The sequence below is a fragment of the Stegostoma tigrinum genome, chromosome 4 (genome assembly GCF_030684315.1).
Source record: "Stegostoma tigrinum isolate sSteTig4 chromosome 4, sSteTig4.hap1, whole genome shotgun sequence".
Taxonomy (NCBI): Eukaryota; Metazoa; Chordata; class Chondrichthyes; order Orectolobiformes; family Stegostomatidae; genus Stegostoma; species Stegostoma tigrinum.
Genome location: NC_081357.1, coordinates 29,782,538 through 29,809,158, shown reverse-complemented (window position 1 = coordinate 29,809,158; position 26,621 = coordinate 29,782,538). Strand labels below are relative to the sequence as shown.

The 26,621-nt window shown below is 39.8% G+C and overlaps 1 protein-coding gene across 4 annotated transcripts in view; it reads right to left on the bottom strand.

Moving 5' to 3' along the window:
• The window catches only part of bves (blood vessel epicardial substance), a 52,388-nt gene that overhangs the window by 12,560 nt on the left and 13,207 nt on the right, over positions 1-26,621 (bottom strand). The window contains exons 1-6 of one of the 4 annotated variants that reach the window (XR_009445674.1): positions 19,963-20,161; positions 19,067-19,323; positions 14,798-14,922; positions 7,194-7,381; positions 5,207-5,315; positions 1,319-1,486 (exon numbers count right to left, since the gene is read on the bottom strand). Coding sequence is in view for 3 of the 4 variants with exons in the window: in XM_048530604.2 (XP_048386561.1) it covers positions 1,319-1,486; positions 5,207-5,315; positions 7,194-7,381; positions 14,798-14,922; positions 19,067-19,313 (837 nt within the window). In the remaining variant the exon portion in view is untranslated. Of the gene's footprint in view, positions 1-1,318; positions 1,487-5,206; positions 5,316-7,193; positions 7,382-14,797; positions 14,923-19,066; positions 19,324-19,962; positions 20,162-22,370; positions 22,391-26,621 lie in introns of those variants that run through there. The other 3 variants (XM_048530606.2, XM_048530604.2, XM_048530603.1) reach the window with 3 other exon arrangements.

Sequence of the window (26,621 nt, the reverse complement as noted above, 5' to 3'; positions counted from 1 at the left end):
TCTGCACAATCAAAATGCACGAGTGACATTTTATCAAATTGGTTATAGTGTCCATCACGTTTGTATGTACAAAGCAACTGAAGATCATAATAAGCAATCACTAAAATAACAGTTCAAATAGCAACTGCACGTTGTATCTAATGAAACATAACATAACATATTTGCAGAATAAATTCACCAGAAATATTTCAAATTGCACACCATTTTAAGTGAAGGATTAACTGTCTGTATAATAGTCAGTTTCATTAATCAATGCCCTAAACACCTTTTCCTTTGGCACGTTGTGTTTTAACAGTTTTCTGACCCTTAGAACTGAATACACAAAATTTAACTAACTCAACAACTTATGCTAAGATCAAATATTAGAGCTTTACATAAAAACATTTTCTTGATAAACCATAGCTATTTAGAAACTCACCACCGACACTGTATTATGAGACACTTGGTGCAGCAGGAAAGCATCCACTTTGAGAGTTACCCGACAGATTTTGTAAACACCCACAGAAAGTTTTTTTTCTCCTTAGAAGATAACATAAAATATGTTGCAAGTCTATTTCAACATCAGGTTGTTAAATAAGTGTGGGGTTAGATTACAGGAGCTCAAGTGGTCAATGGATCATCCATTTTAGCACAAACCTGTATGATTTGTTGGGTCCCACATTTAGGCAATGGTTTTTCATGAGTACTTAGCCAGCGAAGTATCTGAATGTTATAATGAGCCAAGTTGAGGGAGGGAAGAAAAACTGCTAGGATTCCAATTCCCAACGGCTGTCTATTGATCCTTGCTGGCATGTGTGGGCATTGAGTGACAACAGGAACTGACTATGGTGCAGCAGAACAGACTATTATCACTTAGTCCTTCAACTCACGCGTGAAGAATAATCTGATATCCAACAAGATCTAGTATCTCTCTGACCATATCCAAGCTGAATTTGCTACTTCAAGTGAGATAAGGGTTTAAAAAACACATTGGAAACCAAACACCTGGGTTAACGTAAAGGTTAAAAATAATCATATCATATATCGACTAGCTTTTTTAAAGTCATAACACAGTCTATTCATTATGTGTTTATACATTGTACTTTGTTTGATATACATATTTAAGATTTAATTACAACTTTTTATGTACAACACTCAGATCAAACAAAGTGTGCATATATTAACAGAAATTTAAGAACTGTTTTTGAAAGGAATCTTTATTCTCAGGCATATTTTTCATACCGAATATTTTAAAATTGAGCAATTTTAATGTAAATTTCTAATCGTCTTTGGATATTTACATAATATTTATCTTCAGGCATGCAAAATTAATACCTACTTTGTCATTTAGTGTGGGGTCATTCAAAGAATACAGCTTGTTTGTGATATCTTTGCCAATTAGATACTTAAAGACTTCATGAAGAAATGACTCTGTCTCCAAGAAGAAAGTTAGCCTCTCTCTGGACCAGCACAAAAACTTGCAGTTCTCTTCAGCCACAATAGTTACCTGAAGAGAGAGGACATCACTATGACACACTGTAACAGCCCAAGGCACTACAAGGAGTAAAAATTACTTGGATCTTTAATCAAAATTTTATGCACATATGGCTTCAATCTCAATGAATGACAATAAATGAATTACCAATTATGAAGCCCTATGGGTCACCCCTTTTCCAATTATTGTTTAAAGCCATGATGTCTTTATATCATTATAGTCATTATGCGTACAAAGTTTGCACATTTTCCCCCGTGTACAAGGGCTTCCTCTGGGCGCTCTAGTTTTTCCCCCACAGTCCAAAGATGTGCAGGTTAGGTGGATTAGCCGGATTAGCCATACAAAATTATCTGTAGTGTCCAAGGATGTGTAGGAGAGGCGGGTTAGCCAAGGTAAATATGACATGACGGGGATGGGGGGGCGGTTTTGGACTGGGTGGAATGCTTTTTAGAGGGTTGATGCGGACTTGATGGGTTGAACGGCCTCTTTCCATGTTGTAGCCATTTTCTGATTCTATGACCTTGAACTGAGGCTGAAAGTAAATCTCAGGGCAGGCAAGGTGATCAGATTTTGATTCTGTTAAAGCTATGACAATTCTGCGACTTGACCTGCATCTGAAAGGTTCTGCCTGAGAACGTACAATGGAGTGGCAGAGCAGGAATTTCTTCTATGCAGAGTTACTGAACACATCTGCCCCATGTCAGGTGGAGACGTGAATCCCCTCCACAGAGGCACACAAAATAAAAATCCATTCTGTCAAACATCCAATTTCAAAGCAATGAATTCCTGGGATCAGGTTGTTTGGTTCTCTCTTTGACAAGAAGGGGAATTAACTCTCAATCTGTTTAATAAGCAAGATAGCAGTACACAATTCTTCAAACGATGAGAACCATGTGTGTGCCCTAACATTTAAAATTAAGATATTTTGAATGTTATCAAATATCAAAACTGAACTATATAGGTTTAATTTAATTACCAGAGGTCCAATAAGCCCAAACATCATCTGCTACCTCAATAACCTCCTCCATCAGAAGTGGATATGTTCACTGATGATTCACAATGCTCAACTCATTCACAGATCCTCAGATACTAAAGCAGTCTATGTCCAAATGTCAGCTGACAGTTGACAAGTTACATGTGTACCACACAACAGCAAAGCAAAACTCATCTAGCCATCACAAACTGAGATTCAACACAATTGCCAAAGCGAAATTCCCAAGCAGAAACATCAAAAACTGAACTGGAAGAGCCATATAAATACAGTGGCTACTGCAGAAGGTCAGAAGCTAGGAATCCTGGACTAAGTAATTCACTTCTTGACTCTGTACTTTGTACAAGGCTCAAGTCAGGAATGTGAATAGAATGCTTCCCCACTTGCTTGGATGACTGCAGCTCCAACAATGCTCAAGAAACGTGACACCATCCAGGCCAAAACAGCCTGATTCACTGGCACGAAATACACACAAACATTTACTCCCTCCACCAGCAATGCACAGCAGCAACGCTATGTACCATCGACAAGATGCACTGCAGGAATTCACCAAAGCTCCTCAGGCAGCACCTTTCAAAATCCATGCCGATATTGTCTAGCCAGATAAGGGCAAAAGATGCATAGAAACTGCTCCACTTGCAAATCTCCCCCAAAGCCACTCACCCGGAAGCTTGGGAATATATCAATGTTCCTTCACTGTTACTGGGTTAAAATCCTTGAAAATCCTCCCCGACTCCATTGTGGCCTACCTACACTAAATGGACTTTAGCAGTTCATGACGGAAGCTCACCACCACCTTCAGAAGGACAACCAGGTATTGAAATATACGGTGGCCTTGTTAGCAAGGCCTGCATTTCCTGAATTAATAAAATAAAACATATCCGTTTTGTAACCATGAAACAACGTTAGATATATTCTTTTACTCATAAAAAGTGGTGGGGAAAGTAGCTGTCTAAAATGGATGTATATTTTCTCGTGTAAAATGAAAGCACAGTTTAGTCCTGGAGAAGAAAAAGGAAAGGAATGTGGCAGTGGAAATCATAAACCACCAGAACGGACGTTGTTAATTCTGGAATATAACACAAAAAGATTTTAATCCAGTAAATTTATACAGAATGTCCACAAACCAATCTAGGACATGTCTTTCTGTTTCCAGTATTCTCAAGGTACACTTCAATTGACAGAGTGAGTCAGGCATTGAATGCATTATAATTTCACTGATCCCCAGAAGGCTAGAGAATAATCAATTTATAGCTCAACAGACATGATGGTTTTATGTTGTGGTTTAGTTATCCATTCACTCCAGATGAGTTAACAGAAAAACACAGGACCATGGTATTTCACCTGGTATCTCAGGATTGAGTAGGAATCACTCAGAAGGAAGGGAAAAACAGCAGTTTTTTGCCAGCCACCTGTTAGGGGCAGTACTAGACTGACAGATGACTGATACCATATGTCTGCTCTATCAATAAGGATTGAGCAAAAACCGCTAGAGAAATAGACGAAGGGAGGCGTTTTAAAACCCAAAACAAGTATCTATTAGGGAAACCATAAATGTAAGTGACAGTTAATTTCAATATCACTAACATACTGCATCCAGAAAATGCAGACCAAGGGGTTATATGAATCACGTAAGTGCATAAAACGTATGCATAACTCCCAAGTATAGTTCACATATACCTAAAACACCCTGGTATTGAGCTTTAATGTCAAGTTCCAATTTTCCATTTGTCAACAATGTTTCACATGACGTCAATCACAATTAAAGGAGGAGGCTGAATATGCTAGAGCTATTTTCCCTGGAGCATCGGAGGCTGAAGGGTGACCTTATAGAGGTTTATAAAATCACGAGGGGCATGGATACGGTGAATAGTAAAGGTCTTTTTCCCAGGGTAGGGGCATCTAAAACTAGAAGGGATAGGTTTAAGATGACAGAGGAAAGATTTAAAAGGGACCAAAGGGGCAATTTTTTCATGCAGAGGGTAGAGCATTTATGAAATGGGCTCCTAAGCAAGTGGTGGAGGCTGGTACAATTACAACATATAAAAAGCATCTAGATGGGTACATGAATGGAAAGGGTTTCAGATGGACATGAGTGAATTGCTGGTAAATGGCACCAGATTAAATTTAGGATATTTGGTCGGCATGGACAAGTTGGGCCGAAGGGCCTGTTTCTGTGTTGTACATTTCTATGACTCTACCAGAATTTGTCATTACTAGGCACCCGACCATCAACCTGGAAGACGAGGTAAACTTGGCTTGACTGCTAGTGGAAATTCTGGCCATGCTTTTCAGCCAATCAGGGCTCCCATCTGCCTCTGTAATCTGGAGCTGCTGGCCAAACAGTCCAGAAGATCAACACGATAAATTTCAGAAGGGATTCCTTAGGAACAGCCTGCTTCCTGACCAGGTAAGTGAGGTTTGAGGTTGGAGGGCCAGTTAGACATGAACTGCTTCAGCAAATGGGGTGCATGGTCATCCAGGGCGGGGCACGTTGCTGAGGACAGCCATGGAGTGACCCAACTAGGCAGTTCCACCACTGCAAAGTGGCTTTCCCAGGCTGCAAAGGGTACACTCACCATGACACGCAAATGTCACAGTTGGCCAATGGGTAGGGGATCTGTCCTCCATCTCCTAAACACTGGTTAAATGCCACAATAGCAGTGTTCCTAAAAGCAAATCATCAGTATTAATATACACGCTCCCAAACTGGTAAAAATATACATTTCTCATTGTTCTACCTGAAATTTTTCTCCTTTATGCATCTGAGTCGATCGGAATTCAGGAGAGTCGATGAAAGAAGTGGGGTAAATGTTGTGCAGAAAGTGCCCGCGATAAGAAACTTTCATCCTGTCAAGCGAAAAAGGTAACAAAGCAATTACACTGGAACAACTGATGGGGAAAGTAATCAAATCACAGTTCAGAAGGAAAAAAACACTCAGTCCTGAAACCAGATTTCTGTCCATCAGTATCTGTGCACAAGCTCTTACTAAGAAGATCACAGGAGAATTATTTGAGTCCAGAAGGATAAAAAATAAATTTAATCTCTATTTTATAAAAGTTATTTATTAAAGCACCAGTTAATCCCTTTTGTATTACAGTCCATTTACCATAAACTCAAGATTCCACTAATCGTTTAATTATTTTGTCTGTCAACTGACTGTACTGAACACCCAACTTACTTGCTAAAATGTGAAATACATTCCAGTCCTTCCTTTCTTGGATACAAAAGTGGTTCAGCTTCCACTTGCCCACACCAAAACCAATTCATTTGTTAGTTATTTTGGCTGCTCTTGCAGCTCAAGACCTCACAGCAGTACCTGAGGGAGCAGCAAAACTACTGGGGAGTATATTTCCAAATTAGTCATCACTTAGGAAGGATGCAAATACTTCACCAACAATCAAACTTCACAGTCAGTTCCCTCAATTGGAATGTGACAATGATCAAACTTTTTAAAAAAACTTCGCACATTTCTCTTTTGTAGGAACGATCATGGTGTACTGATCCGAAATGCAAGTAACAGGATTTCATCACATAGGATATTACTGCCTCAGGGTATTTGAGTTGTCACTAGAACTGCAAGTAGAATATTTCACATGGTGCACTGTGGAATTTATCAAACAACTGCTGAAAGGTCACAATCTGATCTTTGTAGAGGAGCGGCTATTATTTATAATTTGCTTGGCTTCAAACCAGCTTCTCACTTTACCATTTATGGCAGCAAGCCAGAGGCAGACACAACTCAAAGAAAAACAACTGAAACACATTGAAGGATAAGGGAATTGAGCAATCTCTCTGAAATACAATACAGGGAACTGTAATTTTGAAAGAATAAACAGTTCATTAGTCGCTGCTAATTGCAAGTTTGGAAGGAAATTTGATGAAGGATAAACCAAGTTTGTGATTACAGCGGGGACACTACATTACATGTCGTTTCTACTTGTATCTTGATATCAGTGCTAGTTTTTAATCACATGTTAAAATATCATTGCTGTACTCATTGTAAATGGATGGCTCATATAATTCGTGATTTTCCGCAAACAGCAATCAGACAGAAGGTTTTTAAAAAAAGGGGAAAAGATGAAAATCATCTAGTGGGTCTAGATGGCATAATGTCAGTCTGACGGCACTCTTGACCATTAGTCAGAAAGCCACAGCCACACTCCATGATAAGGGCACAATCTAGACCAAAGTTTCAGAGAACAACTGCGGCATCATTTAAGGTCGTCTGTTTAGTATGTGAAACTGAACTATATTCCTGGGAGAAAGAAAAACAAAAAACTGTGAATGTTGGAAATCAGAAACAAAAACAGAAATTGCTGGGAAAACTCAGCAGCCCTGGCAGCATCTGTGGAGGGAGAACTTAACTCTGCTTTCTCTCCACAGATGCTGCCAGACCTGCTGAGTGTCTCCAGCAATTTCTGTTTTTCATTATATCCCTGTTCAGGTTGGTGTTAAAATCTCATCAGAAAAATAGGCAGTTCAATCTTGCATCTTGGCCAATGTATTCCCCTCAGCCAACATCACCCAAACAGCTTTTCAGTTACACATCTTCAGTGCGTCTTACAGAACCCTGCTGAATGCAAACTGGTTGCTGTTCTTGTCTACACAATAGTGTCTGTACTTCAAAAAATAAAATTGAGATGCGCTGAGAATGTCATAGAACATAAATATTTAAATTCAAGGTTTTTCTTAAATACAGAAACAAGAATATCTTCACCACTTACTTTCCCTTTAGCAGGACACTAAGTCGATTATCAACCGATGTTTTATCTTCCGCCGCGTAGGTCTGACCCTTTTTGAGTGTCATAATGTTGCAAAACTGTCCAGTCAGTCTTCGGAACAAATCTGGAGGGACATGAAGTGGCTCAAACATTCTCCTGTAAAGCACATTGAGCTCTTTATCAATCTTAATCTGTAATAAAATAAGATGGTTAGGTGCAATGAGGTTTACCAGTTTCGGCATAACACACCGGCAAATCTAGATATATGTACACTACCAAAACCTTCATATTCTTTGGTATAACTGAATGTGAAACTATGTTGATAGGTACAGGCTGTATAAATGTTTTTTTTCTTGCGAATCAAAATTGTAAAACGAGACACTTGCTTTAAAAGTATAGAAAACATACGCTTAAAATAATGCTTTCAAAACATTGTCATTCAAATGGTCTCAAAGGTATTAGCTCCTGTAATTCCAAAAGTATTGCTTAGTATATTGAAATTATTGCTCAAGAAGTCATTTGAACCATAAGTAGGAGGTAAAAATTAAAAAAAACTTGTTCCCGGAAGAATGGAAACTGCTAGGAGCAGGTTTGATCTCAGACAAGTGCCTTAATGACCAAAGATAATGGGAACTGCAGATGCTGGAGAATCTGAGATAACAAAGTGTGGAGCTGGATGAACAAAGCAGGCCAAGCAGCATACTAGGACGCTGCTTGGTCTGCTGTGTTCATCCAGCTCCACACTTTGCCTTAATGACCATATGATTTAGTTGATAAGTGGCTTTTAATTAACAACCAGATTAGATTAGTACTGCTTCAAGTATTGAAAAACATTCACCTAATTTACTTTTTTGAAATGAATAATAAAAAATGCCAAATCTCACTGCAATAACCTACAGAACACAAAACCATACGATAGATGGGAAGGTAAATAAAGGTAGACAACATGAGGTGTCAACCTTCGAAAAAGACTTAAAGCTGTAAAAGTGATAGAAGACTGAGGAAAATTGTAGGTTCCACAGTTTATAAATCCTGGTGAAAGGTTATGGTTTGACTATGCAAACTGTCTCTGGGTGGCATTCACTGAAGAGATAGTCACTCCATACCTCCTCACTTAAAATTTGGGGCCACGTTTGACTCTAAATGGCCAGGTAGCCCCAAGCCAATTGAATGGCTGACAGTCTCTAGTCCCACTGTGATAGGAAGCCAGATTTTGGAGTATGTCCAAAACACTATTGCCTTTACAGCCAGATATCAAGGTGAGTGGGGGTATTTTGCCAGGACCAGTCAGGCAAGATCTGGGCCAGCATGAGGAGGGCAAGGGGTGGACCAGAGTTCACGTGGCAACCTCAAACAGCATAGATGCTCCTTAAGCAACCATTAACTGACCACCTAAGGCCCTCAGATGGCTCAAGGCCAGGGGAAAGCCAGCCAACAAGAAAATAGCAGATATACTGAGAAGTACTTTACATCGGTAAAGCATTTATGTTACAGGAAGAGGTCGGCATTTCAGAAATCCCAAAGAGACTAATACTAAATAACAAATAACACGCTAAAATTAGCATAAAAGAAAATGAAGATATGAAAGGACCAGAGGTAACAAGGTGTAGAGCTGGATAAACACAGCAGGCCAAGCAGCATCAGAGGAGCAGGAAAGCTGACGTTTCGGGCCTAGGCCCTTCTTCTGAAGGGTCTCGGCCTGAAACATCAGCCTTCCTGCTCCTCTGATGCTGCTTGGCCTGCTGTGTTCATCCTGCTCTATACCTTGTTATCTCAGATTCGCCAGCATCTGCAGTTCCTGCTATGTATGAAAGGACCAGCTGGTTTTCATCCCAAGGTTTAGAGAAAACAGATGTGACCATTGCTCATACCTCTTCAAAGGTTCTCTTGATTTCAGATTGGAAAATTGCATGTTTCCTCACTATTGAAAAGAGAGTCATCATGGATTTCCAGGCCAATTAGCTTCGTATCAGTTGTCAGTCGATATCAAAGAGTGTATGACTGAGCATCTTGAAACTTCCCCGATCAGAGTCAGCCAATTTGGATTTGTAATGGCTAGTACATGGCTAATCAATTGATTGATTTGTTTTGAAGAGGTGACTAATAAACAGGGAAATGTCTACAAATATTATTTTAAAAGAATTTGAGGCATTTCATGATGTTTCTCATAAAAGACAGTTAGCTAAATCTGAAACTAATTGACCTCGTTAGATATCAGCGAGGAGAGCACTTCTGGATAAAAAAAAGTAAAGTGACAAGAGAGTAGGGATAGGTAGACACTCTAATTACTTGGATGTAACTACTGAATCCCACAGAGATCTGTATCATGAGCTCAACTGTTCACCATAATATTAATAACTTTGATAATGGGATAGAATTCTGCACGTGCAAGTTTGCCAAACACAGGTACCATTGTAAGGAAACTGGACGAAAACATGAAATAACAAAGAAACGTTGGCAGATTGAATAAGTGTGGACAAAATCATGCCAAATAATTTTAAATAGAAACAAATGTGAGATCATCCAGATTGGAACATTAGATGCCAAAAGAATATTGGGGTCCAGGTATGCAGATTGTTAATATATACTACAGGCAGGTGCAAAAACAAAATCAAAAACAAAGGCTAATGGAATGATCAGATGTCATGCACTGCAGTTATACAAAACCCTATCTATCTAAATCATTTCTGGAGTAACTGAGCGGTTCCAGACTACACCTTAGGAACAACACCTTACTGGCCTCAAAGGGAATATTGTGTAGATTTACCAGAATAATACCTGGATTCCATAGGTTAAATCATGAGGATTCCATTTCTGGACATTTAGAAGGTTAAAGAGTGATTTAATAGAATTTTTCAAATAATGCGGGAAATTGATAAATTAGAGAAACTATTTCCTCTGGTTGCAGAATCCAAGATTTAGAATCAATAGATCACAGATTAGAACTAAACTTTTCAGGAGTGAAATTAGGAAACATCTCTAAATACAAGGGTATTTGAAATTTTTGCATCTTGTGGTTGATGCGGCAAATTTTCAATTTTAATTTTGAGATTGGTAGGATTTCTGTTAATGATATATTTGCCTCATTACTTTTGGATTTCTATTATCAAAGGCAGTCATATGGAGTTAACTCACAGATGTGCCAAGATGTCAGTCAATGGTAATACAGGCTCACAAGACTAAATGGCCTTTTGCCGTTCCTATCAGGATTCTGATATCATTGAATTTAAAAAGTGTACGATGCCAGGTCTCAATTAGGACTTTAGTGGGATCTAAGGCAATGACAGATGTTTAATTTAACCGTACAAAAACAGAGTTGCAGAGATGCATTAAGTTAACACCAGAATGACCAGTGAGAATGATTATCCAGAACATTCAAAGCAAAGGATAATCTGACAGTTAGCAGCTGCTTTCAACAGTTTAGCAAATTCTTATCTGAAGCTACTGAGTTATACAGAGAAGGGCATGAAGAATAACCCTTTTTGTTGGGTGTGAGTGATAAACTGCCATTTAACAAAAATACCTCTGGAAACTCCAACAGTGGATGTACAGAAGTAACCAACATAAGTGAATTCAACGTGAGATACCTCAGACTGATCAAGACAGATCCAGCAGGTCAATTTTTAAAAATAAAATGGTAGGCAAAAGAAATACTGAAGCAGACTGTACAAAAAAGAAAGCCCATATGTGAACTGGAAAAATATATTTGTACAAATGCCACTGAGTGGTATATATTCTTTTATAAATTACAGAAATAAATAGGACCCTTGTTTTCAGAACATCTTTACTCCAATTCTAAGAAGGGACAACAATACATCTCACTCCAAACCATCTGAAGACAATAGCTGACCACATGGCATGGTCAAAATTACATGCACCAGGTTCAAAGGTGCTTACAGTTGATTGCAGGTCAGCAAGGCCCCACCCCGACCCCTGAATATCAGGACAGGCTCATGGGGCCAAATGGCCACTTTCCCTACAGAGGCACAAAATTCCTTACCCCAGCTAGCATCACCCCCATTCCATAACTGGACAGTCTAGGTGCAGCCCAACAGACACTTTACAAAGTTCCAACTTAATATAAAACAAAGAACTGAGTGTGATGGAAGTCTGAAACAGAAACACAAATTGATGGAGAAACTCAGCAGGTCTGTAAAGAGAGAAAAAGAGGTAACTCTGAGTCCAGTGATCCTTCTAGAAAGAAGTGGTATTTATCTCGATAATGGGTGGGGGACGGAGATGGAGCTCAGAGAGGAGGATGTGGGAGAAGTGAGGCAAAGAAATTTTTGATATTAAGCCGGGGAACAAGAAAAGCTTGATGGCTCATAATGAGGACTAAGAGGGTGAGAATAGTTTGTGCTTAAAGCTACCCAAGTCATGGCATGACTGGGGATGTGGGGTGGATAAAAGACACGGAAGGTGGTGTTCAGGCTTTCAAATTATTGAACTCAATTCCGAGTCCTGAAGACTTAAGGTCCCACATGAATTGCTGTTCTTCCAGCTTGTGCTGAGACTCAAGGCTCAAGACGGAGATGTTGGCATGGGAAAAGGCTGGTGTGCTGAAGTGGCAGGCAACTGGAAGCTCATTACAGGCTGAACATAGGTGTTTCGCAAAGCAGTCACCTAGTTTGTGTTTCATCTCCCCAGTGTAAAGGAGACCACATTGTGAGCAGTGAATACTACAGACTAGATTGAGTGAAATGCACATAAAATGCTATGGTGTGTCTGGAGCCTTCGGAGGAGGGAGCAAGCAAACAGGCAAATGTTGCACCTTCTGCAATTACACGAGAAGGAGCCCTGGGGTGTGGGCAAGCGTTGGGAGCGGAGGAGGTGTAGACCAGGGTGTCCTGGCAGGAATAGTCCCTGTGGAATGCTGACAAGAGAGGGGAGAGGACTGTGTGTCTGGTGGTGCCATCCTGCTGGAAATGACTGCTTTTTGATCCTTTGGATGTGGATGCTGGTGGGGTGAAAAGTGAGAACCAAGGAGAGACTATGACTGTAGTGACAGGGAAGGGAAAGGATGAGGGCAAAAGTACGGGAAATGGGTTGTACATGGCTAAGGGCCTGGTCAAACAAAGTGGAGGTGAATCCTTGGTTGAGGAAAATGATTGGCATCTCTGATCACTCCGCCTCCCCCGAAGAAGCTGGTTTTTACTGATTAATATGTATATTAACATGTATATATAAATCCCTGAATTATTTTCCAAGTCACTGTCCTAAGAGAACTAAAGATTTTCAGTGTAAAGAAGAGGTGACATTTTAGATCAGACAATGCATGTTAGGTGTCAGGCCTTGTTTAGAATCTGTTGTGTGTTGGTTTAGCGTCAGATTGGTTTTATTTCTAAAGTAGGAATTTATAAAATGCCACACTGACTGACTGCCTATAAATTGTGTGCTTTTTTAACAAAATAGAATGTATCTGATCATCTGATCAGCCCATCCATACTCTTCTGTTCAAAGGTTATCTGTCTTATTATTTACCACCCCACAATTTTTGTATCATCTGCAAATTTACAGATCAGCACTCGTAGATTCTAAATGATTTACATAAACCATAAACAGCAAGGGCCCCTGTGGGAACCCACTGCACAGATGTCCATTCAGAAAAGCACCCCTCAGCCACTGTCCACTACTTCCTGCCACTCAGTCAACTGTGGACCCAATTTGCCAAATCTCCTTGTAGACCATATTTGTACCTTTGCTATCAGACTCACATGCAGCATCTTATGAACAGTTTTGCTGAAATTCAAATAAACTACATCAAAAAGCACAGTCCTCATCTACAAATTGGCTAACTCTTTGAAAACTTCATTCAAGTTGGTTGGACATGATCTGCTCTTGACAAAGCTATTCTGACAGTTCTTGATTATTCTCCACCTCTCCAAATGCAAATTAATCTGTCCCTCAGAATTACTTCCAATAGTTTCCCCACCAAAGTTAGACTGAGTGGTCTGTAATTTCCTGGTTTATCCTTTCTTCTATTCTTGAGTTACGGTACCACACTAGTTGTTTTCCATTTCTCCAAGACTTCTCCTGTGACCACTGAAGAGTTTTTTTTGAGTAATGCAGCTTCACCTTGTCGCATTTCCAATCAACAACTCTGCTTCAAGGCAGCAAGTACTTTCTGAATAAGACTGGACACTGAATGAAGCGCAGTCAGATCATCTTAAATTCAATGACCAGACTTTATCGTCAACAGAAAAGAAAGGGCTCTTGCCACTGACATCAAAATAAACTACCATAAAGATCTAGCAATCTCATTGATGGGGATTTCCATGTTCCCAAATGTAATTTGAGCTTTAAAAAATGCAAAGAACTGCAGATGCTGGAAACTGGAAACAAGAACATAAATTTCTTGAACAAATCAACAGGTCTGGCAGCATTTGTGGAGAGAAAGCAGAGCTAATATTTCAGATCTAGTGACCCTTTGAGTTAACTCTACTTTCTCTCCACAGGTGCTACCTGCTGAGTTTTCCAGCAATTTCCTGCTGTTTCAGTTTATATAAGTTTAAATGGGAAAAGTCAAGAGATTGTAGGATGCAGCGGCAACAGTCATGTCAGAAAGCATGAAGGCCACCAATCTAAATGAGATACTGTTTACACACATAGCAAACCAACAGATTAAAACACTCCTCTTTTAAAATTAAATATTCAGGCAGCAAAATAAGTTATTATTTTAGATTCTACAAAGATAAATCAACTTTTAAAAAGAAGAAACTCCTGTCTTTAAAAATTGTAGATTTAAAACAAAAATACTTGTGGAGCAATTTAGCTTTCCATAAATACAAAAAAATCAGCTTTTCAGGCCAGTAAGGGTCTACACCAATAATTATGAATTCAATGCATAACTAAAAAAAACAGGTACACCTCATTCGAGGTGTAATTTTCTTAAAAGGTCTAACAGCAAAGATAAAAATTGCAATGGACACTGCAATCAGTGCAAACCTATAGCAATGCATAGACTCACTGGCAGCAACTTTTAAATTTCCTTACTTTTTCTGCATAGGTCCAAACTCCCAACATCATTGCTAGTTTCAGTTGTCAGACAGCATGGTACGTACTATCATAGTAAAATCTGTCCCAAAGTTTATTGATCGTAAAATCCTCCCATTAAGATTGTTGTATTTTGTACTCCAAATAAGAATTATTCTCTAAGAGGGAATTTTGCCTTCATACTCCTTCAAAAATATCAAGAAGATTTGACTTAAAGAGAAATTATTGACAATTAGTGTTTTAAAAATTGGTTCAACTTGAGAATGAATAATCCAAACATTTAGACCAGAGGCAGCTGATCATATCATGACATATTGTCAAACTAGAAGTCAGTTATTTCTCCAGCAAGTGTCAGGTCTACCAATGGACACCCATTATTTTATCCTGGATGTTGGCTCCATCCAGCATTTCACTGCAATCTCAAAATCTTAGTACTGAGCAGTTTTTACACTTAAAAAGATGAACAGCAAACAGCTAAGAAGTGTGACTATCACTGCTAACATACTTGCAAAGCACTCATGATGGCCAAAAATAACATAAATCAGAATTTTAGGTGAATACAAAAACAGTGTTATCACGCAAAACAAATAGCAGAGAGAGTGGTCTGTACTTACAGGCCTTCTTTTGTACAACAGATAAAGGAAATGCAACATGTTGAGAATAAGAAATAGAGAGTTCCAGATCATTATGTCTAAAGCACATCGGTAAAGCACAGCCCACACAATGAACAGTGCACAGCCTGTGAAAGAAAAAAAATTAAATTTAATCAACCTGAACTTTTCTATTAAAGAAACATTCTTACACAGGTGCCAAGTACAAGAAAAAATTCTAACGGGAACAAAACATATGGAGTTACACAGCTATAAATTACTACAACTGATATAATTATACAAACTCTAAAGGCAATCAATCTATTGTTTTAACAAAGTAACCCATTTAAAATAACTGACAAAACTCCCTCAGACATTTCCAGGTTGGACTGAATAGGGGATGAATGGCAAGTAACTCTATTGAGCAGTTCTTGTTACACCACAAACTATTAGGTTAAACTCCTTTCTTAATCATCACAATTTTCGAGCTTCGATTACCATCTATAAATTGTAACTATATATCTGTAATTATCTTGCTATACAGAATTTTCAACCTTACTAAAATCCAAGAAAGGAATAGCTAGAGACTGCTTTATCATATAATTTGGTGGGCTATGCACAAGCAGAAATGTGCAGGTTGAACATTTTGCTGTTTCAACAGTCACCTCCGCTGAAATCCTAGGAGAAGCAACTCCATGCATTTTCTCTCAAATAACCCAACAAGGGCACCTATTGCAATGAGTGGACATGAATGAGTGGAATGGAATTTTGTTCAGCACTTTATCAGATAATACCAGAGGAAAAAGATTATGGACTAATTTCTGGGCTCCACTACAAAATGGAACTGAGTATCCCATATAAAGAGAGTTGACAGTACATAGGGCCATGTGAAACAGAATTTAACATGCCAATGCCATCTTACTAGTTTAATCCATTCTACAGTATATACCACAACAGGTTAGTGAACAGAATAAATGCAGGCACATTAAAATTTTGATTCAGGGGAAAACATGGATGTGACCTTATAGAACCACATTCCACTGTCGGATTTCCGTGCTATTAAAAACTACCCAAATTGTTGAGTACCAAAGCTTTAACAGAAACTGCATCTCATTAAGTTTCTATTGATGCTACTGTATTTGCTTAAGTTTAAAATTACTAAAATTAGGGGTACACATGACTGAATTTGAGGATGTAATTTTTTTTAAAATGCTTCATTAGTTTTTAGCTTGCATTGAAAGCTTTGCGGAGTTCTTAAGTTCTATTTTTTGGCAGTTAAACAGCAAACAATGTGAACTCTCCAAATTATTCCTTAGAGTCAACTTCTATAGTAGATGAATGAGTGGCAGTAACCATGCTGAGAATGACCAGTCATGTGCACATCAGAATACAAATAACAGGTATTAACATCACAGCAATAATGACAAATGAATTAAGAGTGTTTGAAGTTTCCTTTAACTTCCATGTTATAGCAATTTCTTCAGCTTTTTGTCCAGTTTCCACATATCATCTGCCCTATCCTGTGTGTCTGGTTATCTACATTTGCTGTTCTTCTGAGACCTGGTTTCCCATTTCTCCATAGTCATCATTCCGTACATATCCTTCTAATCTGACAATTTGATACCCCAATTCCCTTGGCACGAATTTCAAATTCTAAGCATGCCAACATCTGAAGGATGGACTTTGTTACTCTACATTGTACCCCATGATACACCGTATTTGGAGGTCCTCTTGCAGTACATTTGCCAGGATGCCTGGGTTCAAGTCCCACCTGCTCCAGAGATGTGTAATAATATCTCTGAACAGGTTGATTAGAATAGAATGCCATAGTTCTTATAAATGGAAGTGGTGGCACACCGACAATGACAATTGACTTGTAATCAAGAGATCCATATTAGTGCCCTAGGGACACTTGTTCAAATTCCATCAAGGCATTCAATTAATATATTATTAGATAATTATTATGTAATTTGATTAAAATTGATCTCTCTCTGCACCTTCTCTGTCGCTGTGACACTACATTCTGCATTCTCTTCTATTATCCTAATGCACTTATGTATGGTAGGATTTGCCAGGATAGCATACAAAACAATATTTTCCACCAGATCTCAGTACAGAGTCACAGAGCTATGTAGCACAGGAACAGACCCTTCAGTCCAAATCATCCGTGCCAACCAGATATCCTAAACTAATCTAGTCCAATTTGCTAGAATTTGGCCCACATCGCTCTAAATCCTTCCTATTCAGATGCTTTTTCAATGTCATAATGTCAACCTCCACTACTTCCTCTGGCAGCTTGTTCCTTGCATGCACCACCCTCCATGCGAAAAAGTTGCCACTCAGGTCCATTTCAAATCTTTCCCCTCTCACCTTTAAACCTATAACCTCTAGTTTTGGACTCTGCTATCCTAGGGAAAAGACCTTGGTTTTTCACCTATCCATGACCCTCAATTTTACAAACCTCTATAAGATCACCCCTCGACCTCTGACGCTCCAGGGATAAAAACAACCCCAGCCTATTGAGCCTCTCCCTACAACTCAAAACCTCCAATCTCAGCAACATCCTTAGAAATCTTTTCTGAATCCTTTCAAGTCTAAGGACATCTTTTCCATAGCAGTGATACTAGAATTGAACACAGTATTCTGAAAGTGGCCTCACCAACGGCCTGTACAACCACGACTCGAGATCCCAATTCCTATACTCAACATATTGATCTTTGAAGGCAAACATGCCAAACACCTTCTTGACCATGTTACCCACCTTTGACTCCACTTTCAAGGAACTATCCGCCTGCACCCCTAGGTCTCCTTGTTCGAAAACTGTCCCCAGGGCCCTACCATTAACTGTAAAACTCCTGTCCTGATTTGTCTTACCTAAATGCAAAACCCCACGGTTGAGTAAATTAAACTTCATATGCCAGTCCTCCACCCACTGGCCCATCTGACATGACAGTAGTAAAATCAAAGCAAATAATAAATATGCAAGATAAAGTTAGTCTCAGTCATGGTACCATATAAAGATTAATTGGCATCTAAAAACCCATCTGATTCACAAATATCATTTAGTATTGCAGAGAGGAAAGATATACATTTTGCAAAGCTTTTCTCTTTCCATTCAGCTCAATTCATAGGAGGATCAATTTAAGGGGAAAACCAAAATGTATATTGTAAGAGATGAGAGAGTTAATTGATTGAAATCAGCTCAGACTTCCTTTCCCATTGCAGCCAAACCATTTTCACCTACTAAAGGTCCCTTTAGGAAGAAAGGTCTCACCATTATCCACTCTTTTTGTCAGCCTAAGTGCTGTTTTCTCACTCTCCCTCTGGACTCTATCCCCACCTATAGTGTTCTCCTCCACCAACACTCACCCTGCTACTCTTCATCCATCTTCAACACTATTGCCACCTTTCCTAGCTACTTTCAGTTCTGAAGAAGTGTTACTGTACCCTAAACTTTTAACATGTTCTACCAGACCTGCTGATTTTCTTTAGCAATTTCTGCTTTTGTTTCAAAGTTTTCAGCATCTTCCATTGTTTGGTTTTTGGATTTATTTTAGAAAAGGAAATCGACCATCCTTACTTGGTCTGGACTAAATGGGACATTAATGCCTTCTGAAATGACACTGCACAAACAACTTGGGCCAGGCAACAAACGCTTTGCTTGCAGCATCTACACCCCACAGAATATTTTAAAAACCAATTATGCCAAACAAGGCAAGTTTTTACTTACACACCTAGCAAGTGTCAAGCTTGCTTGACTTGACAGCAAAGTGGCTGTGTTTGCACTGCCGCTTCATAGCACCAATAACACAGGTATAATTCTAGCCTTGGGTGACTGTCTGTCTGCAGTTTGTATATTCTCTCTGTGCCAGCGTGGGTTTTCTCAGAAGCTCTGGTTTCCTCCTACAGGTTAGGTGGACTGGCCATGCTAAATTGCCCAAAGTGTGCAGGCTAAGTGGATGAGCCATCGAAAATGCAGGGGTGGGTTGGGTGTAGGATTGTCTGGATGGAACGCTCTTAGAAGGGCTGATGTGGATCGAATGGGCTGAACAGCCTTCTTCCACAGTCTCTCTAGTCTGTGGGATCCTTAATTTCGAAAGAAATTGGAGATAAAAGGGGAATAGGGAGAATCCCCTCAATTCATTTAGAACGGTCATTATTACAGCCCATTTGAACTTAAGAGGACTCTGTGACTAAATCTTACTGTGCAGACCACATCAAACTAAAAAGGCGGTTGAGTTGTATTCGGCAATTTTCTTACCCTACTCCCATTCTCTACAAGACGCTACTTACCCGTACTCATCATAGCACGGAGGAGCACCATGTGGATCTTAATGGTGGTGGGAATAAGCAGCCCGATGGCGAAGCAGAGATTAGCGACGTGAAAGACCAAATGGTGGATTTCTTTCCAATTGTCACAGCTCTCGGTCTGATTGGACGGTGGCTCCATTCCGTTGGTGAAACCGTAATGCGAAGGAGCGGAGGTGGTGTTCGCCAGGAAGAAGCTGAATGCCCAGGTGTCATCTGATGTGCCGTTCATGGTGCTAAGCCTTTTATTAGGAAAGAAGAATGAACAGAAACATCACACGGCGCTACAGCACCGGCAGACTCCACCCTGAAACTCTGAGCACAGTCCCCTTCTGGCAACAAAAACAACAAATATGTCTTCAACACAATAAAGTCTGAACGTCGAAGTTGTCAAAACAGGAAAGAGACGACGGCTCTGAAGCATCAGTGATTGCAACTTTGCAATGTAACTGCGTCCGTCGGTCGCCTGCAAGTTGCAGACTGCAACGAAAAGCAAACCCCAGAAACTGCCGGAAAAGCTCAGCAGGTCCGGCAGCATCTGTGGAGAGAGACCAGAGTCAATGTTTCGGGGTCGATTGCAAACCGATGCGGGAAACAAGAACAGAAATTGCTGGAAAAGCTCAGCGCGAGATGCAGGATGCGGACCCCGGGGGGATTGGTAAGAGCGGCCGGTGCGTCTGGAAGAACGGAGCCGGTCTACCAGAGCGTCCACTCCCTCCCTGTTGGCGTTTCCAACTCATCGGTATAACGCCGGCCCAGCAACAACAGATACCACACTCATCCACACGCCCTCCCTTCCCCACCTTCGTTCCCGCGCAACTTCCTTCGGGAATTTCTCCCGCCCGGGAAAGCGCTCGGAATTGTCCGGCACGCTCACTCACAGGCACGGGCGGACGATCCGGCCGAAACTTTTTACTTCGCACGAAAAGCTCGTCCCGCTCGCAGACTTTCAGGGAAGTTGGCCGCTGTCGGCAAACAGGAGGCGCACGACAGACAGACTCTCAAAATAAAACCCTTCAGAGACCGCGGCGCCAAGCATCGACTAAAATGGGCATGAGCGGAGCCCGGCGCGCTCCCGGTCACCCGATGTTGGGGGAGGGGGGGAGGCTTGATCGGCGCTCGTCCACGCTTGCACAGGCGCGGTCCCGGCAGCTGGCGGGAGGGGACAGCCTTCCATCGCTGACATATTTCTGCAGGCTCGATAAGCAGCCTCCAGTTTAACAAAAACACTTGTATCAGAGGCATTGAAACCCGAACGTTTAACTCATGCCCGCTGAGTTCCTTTAAAAAGGAAGGGATGTTTGGTAGGTTTTGCAGCTTAGCCGGGGTAAGGTGTGAGTCTTATATATATAAAGCCATGGGACTTCATAGCTCCTTTTTTTGGCCACCGTGTGCTCCTGAGATGCTGCTTGGCCTGCTGTGTTCATCCAGCTCCACACTTTGTTACCTCGGATGCTCCAGCATCTACAGTTCCCATTATATCTGTGGTCAATTATTGTCTAATTAAGAAATGAGCAAACATTGTTTTATGGGAAAAAAACAAATTGTTGGAAAAGCTCCGCAGATCTGGCAGCATCTGTGGAGAGAAATCAGAGTTCTGGGGAGCGGTCACTCGGTCCGAAACGTTAACTCTGATTTCTCCCCAAACTTGCTGCTAAGTCCTGCTGAGCTTCTGCAGTAATTCCTGTTTTCATTTCTGGTTTATAGCATCTGCAGTTCTTTCGATTATTAGTTTGTTCTATGGTGCTGTACATTCAATGGCATCACTTTGATTGTGAGCTGATTCAACCTTGACTATTTTTCAGTCAACAAAGTTTTAAATTATCAAAAATAGAAATTGCTGGAGACACTCACCGGTCTGGCACCATCTGCGGAGAGAAAATAATTAAAGTTTCGAGTCCTTTCACTTTTCTGAAGAGGGGTCGCAAGATGTTAACTTTCTTTCTCCACAGCTGCTGCCAGACCTGCTGAGTTTCTCCACTAATTTCTCTTTGTTTGCTTCAGATGTCTAGCATTCGCAGTTCTTTGTTGTTTTTCCCTTCTGCAAATAACGACGATGAAAGTATTCTCAATGGATGCTGTCTGATCCGCTGTGATTTATAACAACCAGACTCCTACCCGAGTTCGGAGGTAAAAATCTCAGAACACTACTTCTCATTTTTCTCTCCACAGATGCTCACAGACGCCGAGTTTCTCCAGTGTTCCTTATGTTTGTTTTGCACACAGCAGAAATGGTAATCTCAGCACATTCAGTATTTATTTGTACGAGAGTAGACATCTCTCTACACGCTGTGCACATATGGCTTTGATGACATTAACAGGCAGACATATGGCGACATTTACTGAAACCCGTTTTTGGGTGCCTTCAGCAAATATCCGCCGGCTGCAAAACAACGTTTTGTTCCTGGCACCTCGATCTCGACGAATAAAACGGGACTTGGCTGAGGATGAAGCAGAGGCTGAGGGGAGGCGCACATTCAGCGGTGAATCCAACAGGTAGCAATAGAAAGGGAGTTGGATGGAACCGGAGCCGAGCGAGCAACAACAAACTCTGAAACGGAGATAAAGATAACTCGTTGAACATCAATTTGCAGTTGGGTTTAGGCACAATCTTCTTGAGCTTTTAACCTCTTATTTACATAGCCGTTTGCAATTTCTCCGGTTAAATCTGTTGGGAGGGTTGTCTCTCGTTTGAATGATTCAGAAATAACGTCCGCAAATTTCAGTTAATTGAACGCTCCCGAGATTTGACCAAAAATTGTATTTTTCATAAGTAAACATATACTAGCATTGTACAATTCCATTTCTATTATAAAATAGCGAAATTAGTGCCAATTAGAGGGAATAATTCCTGGCACATATGGATGATGGTTGTGGAGGTCAATCATCTCAGCTCCACAACGTCTCTGCAGGAGTTCCTCAGGGTAGGTATTTTTAACCAACCTATTCAGAGATGTTAGGACTGGCATCTGGCGTCTTGAATCCAGCTGTCCCTGTCTAGAGGCAGAGACACTGCCTCTGCACCACAGGGTAATGTCCTAGGCTCAACTATCTTCAGCTGCTTCATCAATAACCTTTCCTGCATGGTAAGGTCAGGATTGGGGGTGTGGCCTGACGATTACATGCTCTACAGCATCATTCCCCCCACTCCTCAGAACCTGAAGCAGTCCATGTTCAAATGCAGCAAGACCATGTTCAGGTTTGGCTGATAACTGGCAAGTAACATTTGCAGCACACAAGTACCAGGCATTGACCTGGCAAAGGAAGAATCCAACCATCTCCCTTTGACATTCAGCGGCATCATTATCGCTGAATCCCCACTATCAACATCTTGAGGGTTACCATTGACCAGAAATTGAACTGGACTCACCATGTAAACAGAGTGGCTACAAGAACAGGGTCAGATGATAGGAATGAAGCACTGAGTCACTCACCCATTGTTCCACCAAAACCTGTTCATCATCTGCAAGGCACAAATCAGAAGTGTGATGGAATACCCCTAAATTGCCTGGATGAGTGCAGTTCCAACATCATTCAAGAAGCCTGATTATATCCAGGACAAAACAAATTGCTTCATACGCAAACATGTGATCCCACCACTGATCCTCGGGGTGTATCATCTATGAGATGCACCACAGAAATTTACCAAGCCTCCTTAGACAGCATCTTCCAAACCCACGATCACTTCCATTTAACCATTCTAACTTGGAAATATATCATTGTTCCTTCAGTGTAGCCAGGTCAAATCCTGGAACCCTTACCCAAATAGCATTGTGGAACAATTGACAGCATGTGGACTATAACAGTTGAACAAGGCAGCTCAGCACTGCTTTCACAAGGCAACTAAGAATGGGCAACAAATGTGAAGAAAAATCAGAGTTAACATTTCAGATCCAGTGACCCTTCCTCAGAACAAGAGGGCAATAAATGTTGGCCAAGCCATAAATGCCTACATCTCAGAAATGAATTATAAAAATAAACCAAGTAAAATGTTAAAAACAACCAGCAGGTTGGGCGACATCAGCAATAAGAGTAAACAGATGTGGAGTTTCAGGTTGGAATTTTAGAAGGTGCTGTATTTTTCTTTTATCTTTATTGTAATGTTGATTGTTATAGGAACAAAGTGCAGTATATTCAATTTGTGCAGGATTTCTGAGCTAGACGTGATTTATTTAGTATGTACTGTGGTTTGATAAGAAGATTTATATTGAAATGGTATACATTAGAGTTACTTTATACCTACTTTCAGTTGCAATTATGTGGCTAAATTAGCCTAATGCAAAGCACTTTTGCAGCAAGAAACATCAGCTAGGCAAAGGGTTTCAAGCATACTCCTAACATGCATTTTGCTTTCTAATTGTGTGGTGTTGTTAAATTTTAAACCTTACATTTTAATCATTAATTATGTATACAAATAGTCATTTAGTAGTACAGAACATGCGTATTGCTGTAAAGGGTTTTTGTCAAAGATTATCATCTTGCATCTATCAGCACTATCTTCAAAAATACCAATTCAAAGAGAAAAGTAACATTAATACTGCATGAGAGAAGAGTGCTGATTAATTAGTAAATGGACACGTGGGTAGGAACAGTGCACCTACTAAAACTGGTTGACAGTTAACTGCCAAGGTTTGTCTAAATTTTAAACCAGACAGATTGACATGAATTGATCAAGGCATTGCTCTCAGAAATGAGTCAGGAAATGGCCATAATCAATTTTGTTAAGTTGAAGCTGAGATAATGTGTTTATGTCCTTTCTGTTGCAAAGAATAGAGCCCTATCTATTAATATGTGTACCTTCCAGTACATACAAGTATGCCATATAGCAAACCCAACTGACAATCATAAATTGGTTTTCAGTGTAATTCTTGATACATACAGGAGTATTTATTAAATGTTGTCCAGTTGTCAAATAACTTCTGATGCTGGACCCTTTGTTATGAGTTTTGCAAGTGCAGGCTGGTAGGGTGCAGTCAGTACTTTGTCGTGAACAGTAAAAGGGATATGCTGTTTGATACAATCCACCAGCTTACATACCTGCTGTCATGCTGGCACTGAAATTCATCCACCACATCACCCACGTGTTTGATAGGCAGATATTTCATCACATTAATGGGTCAGTTTGATAGCAACATCCTTTCAGTGGTGAACACTGCTTGTGTTCTTGCATCATAGCAGCATGAGATACCTGTCACTCAAGCTTTTGAATTACTTTACCCTTCCAAAGTTATCTGGGGTAGACTAGGCAATATTTAAGAGCAAGAATGCCTACCTATGTGTTTTACATAAGTTCACACAATATATTGTGAAAAATGATTTCATCAAAGTTGTCATCCAACACGATCTGCATTACGTGGTGAAAAAATGGCTGGGCTCTATTTATGACATTACAGATGAGAATAACCAGATTGAGTGTGAAACTGTAGAAATACCAATATGTATACTGACCAGTGAAGGTAGATTTGCAGGATACAATTAGGACATTGGGAAAATGGAGCTCAATTGTCTGTGCAGTTTCAAACAAGAATTTAAGTGCAGGATGGAACCCATTAAGACATGTAAAAACTCTATTAATGAACATTGTTTTACTGTGACTTGGATTCCCCCATCTGCAAACCAATCACGTGGGTCTGTACATTTGCCTGATAACTTCCAATCAGGGGGATAGTGGAGCAAAATCCATTATTTTGTCTTTTGCTGAACTTAATGCATGGAATCTTACACAGCTTTACTTTGAAACAAACACCTGAAATTTTTTTTTTCCTTTAATCAGGGTTTTGAACCATGTCTTCCAGCTATTATTCATGTAATTTTGAAGTTATTTTGAGCAGAAGCTATCACAATCCTCCCAAGCTAGGATTGAGGTCACTACTATGGAGTGAATAGTAGAGAGACGCTATCCAAAATGGTGTACCATCCACATGTGCAGTTTGTGATCTCCATATTCAGCTCAAAATTTATCCTCTGGATAAACATATCAAGTTGAGACATTAAGAAAAAAATTAAATTCATATATGAAAAGTCACAAACGACAAATGGACACGTAATTGTTTTAGATTATTTGTTTGAAAGGTTAGTTAGGCACTTGAAATTTAAGTTACTAAGAAAAAAATGGTGAAAAAAATCAGGAATATATCAAATGAATGGTTGGAACAGACAATCAGATTGCACAATTACAGCTATGGATTTTGTTTAGGCAAGATTGATTTATTAAGTAGAGTCATAAGATTTCTTAATTGGAAAAAAAATCTACAGAGAATCAGGTTGTGCAAACAAAAATGTGTAGTTTCGCCTATATTATGCATTGTATATTACGCTGTGCAATATAATGTAAGCTCTGGCTCAGTTGGTTGCTTTCCCCTGAATCAAAAGCTTAGGTGTTTGAAGTCTCACTCCGGGACATTAGGGTCTACAGCCATAGCTGATACTCTAACAGAATGAGGAAATGGCAAAGTCAGAGGTGCTATTCTTCAAATGAAACATGAGATAAAGTCCATCTCAAGATGATGTAATGGATCCCATTCCACTATTTAAAATATGAACAGGAAAATTTTTCCTAGTGTTCAGACAATATTTATTCCTAAATCAATATCATAAAAATAGATTATCTGGTCACTATCATATTGCTGTATGTGGGAGTTTGTTGAGTGCAATTAACTGCTGCATTTCCTGCATTAAAACAGGACTATACTTTAAAATGTGTTAGTTTAAAAGCACTCTGGTACATCTTGTTGTCATTAAAGATGCAATGTAAATTTTATGAACTTTTTTCTAACACAACTGAGATATTATTAAGGTCCAGAATAGGACCTCCAAAGGACAGTGTGATTCACATAAACAAGGAAAATCAGGGAATAGTTAAACTCAGATACCAAGGTGTAGAGCTGGACGAACACAGCAGGCCAAGCAGCATCAGAGGAGCAGGAAGGCTGACGTTTCAGGCCTAGACCCTTCTCCTAACTGAGCTTTTCACTGCAATTTTCAGAATTAAAGAAAATGTTGACATAATCCATATTGATTCAGCTACTCTGGTAATTTATGAAGAATGTTATATAATAATGCATCTTTTACCACATTCCATCAATGTTCATCCAAAGAGCAATTCAGACTCACAACTCCACTGGAGTTGTTTCATAAGGTGACTAAATTGGAATAATAAAGAATTGTGTGGATATATATTTGAACTTTCAGGTGACATTTGCTATGATTCCACCTACCTAAAAATAGTATACAGAGGAATATAATGTCAATTCCTCACCCTCCTCAATCAACCTATGGTCTTTGTGTGAACCTATGATCTTCCTGTGTTGCATGCAAAACAACATTTTCACTGTACTTAGATATACGTGACAATAATAAATCAGACATCATTTAATCAATAATTAATTGTGATTTACCTTCACTAATTGGAAAATGCATCCATACATCTTATTAAATATAGTTAAATTAAGTCATTTTAAATATATCTGCTTAACTGATCCTTTGAGGAGGTTTATTCTGTTTGTGTCTGTGTGTTTCTTTGTGTATGTGTGCCTTAAAA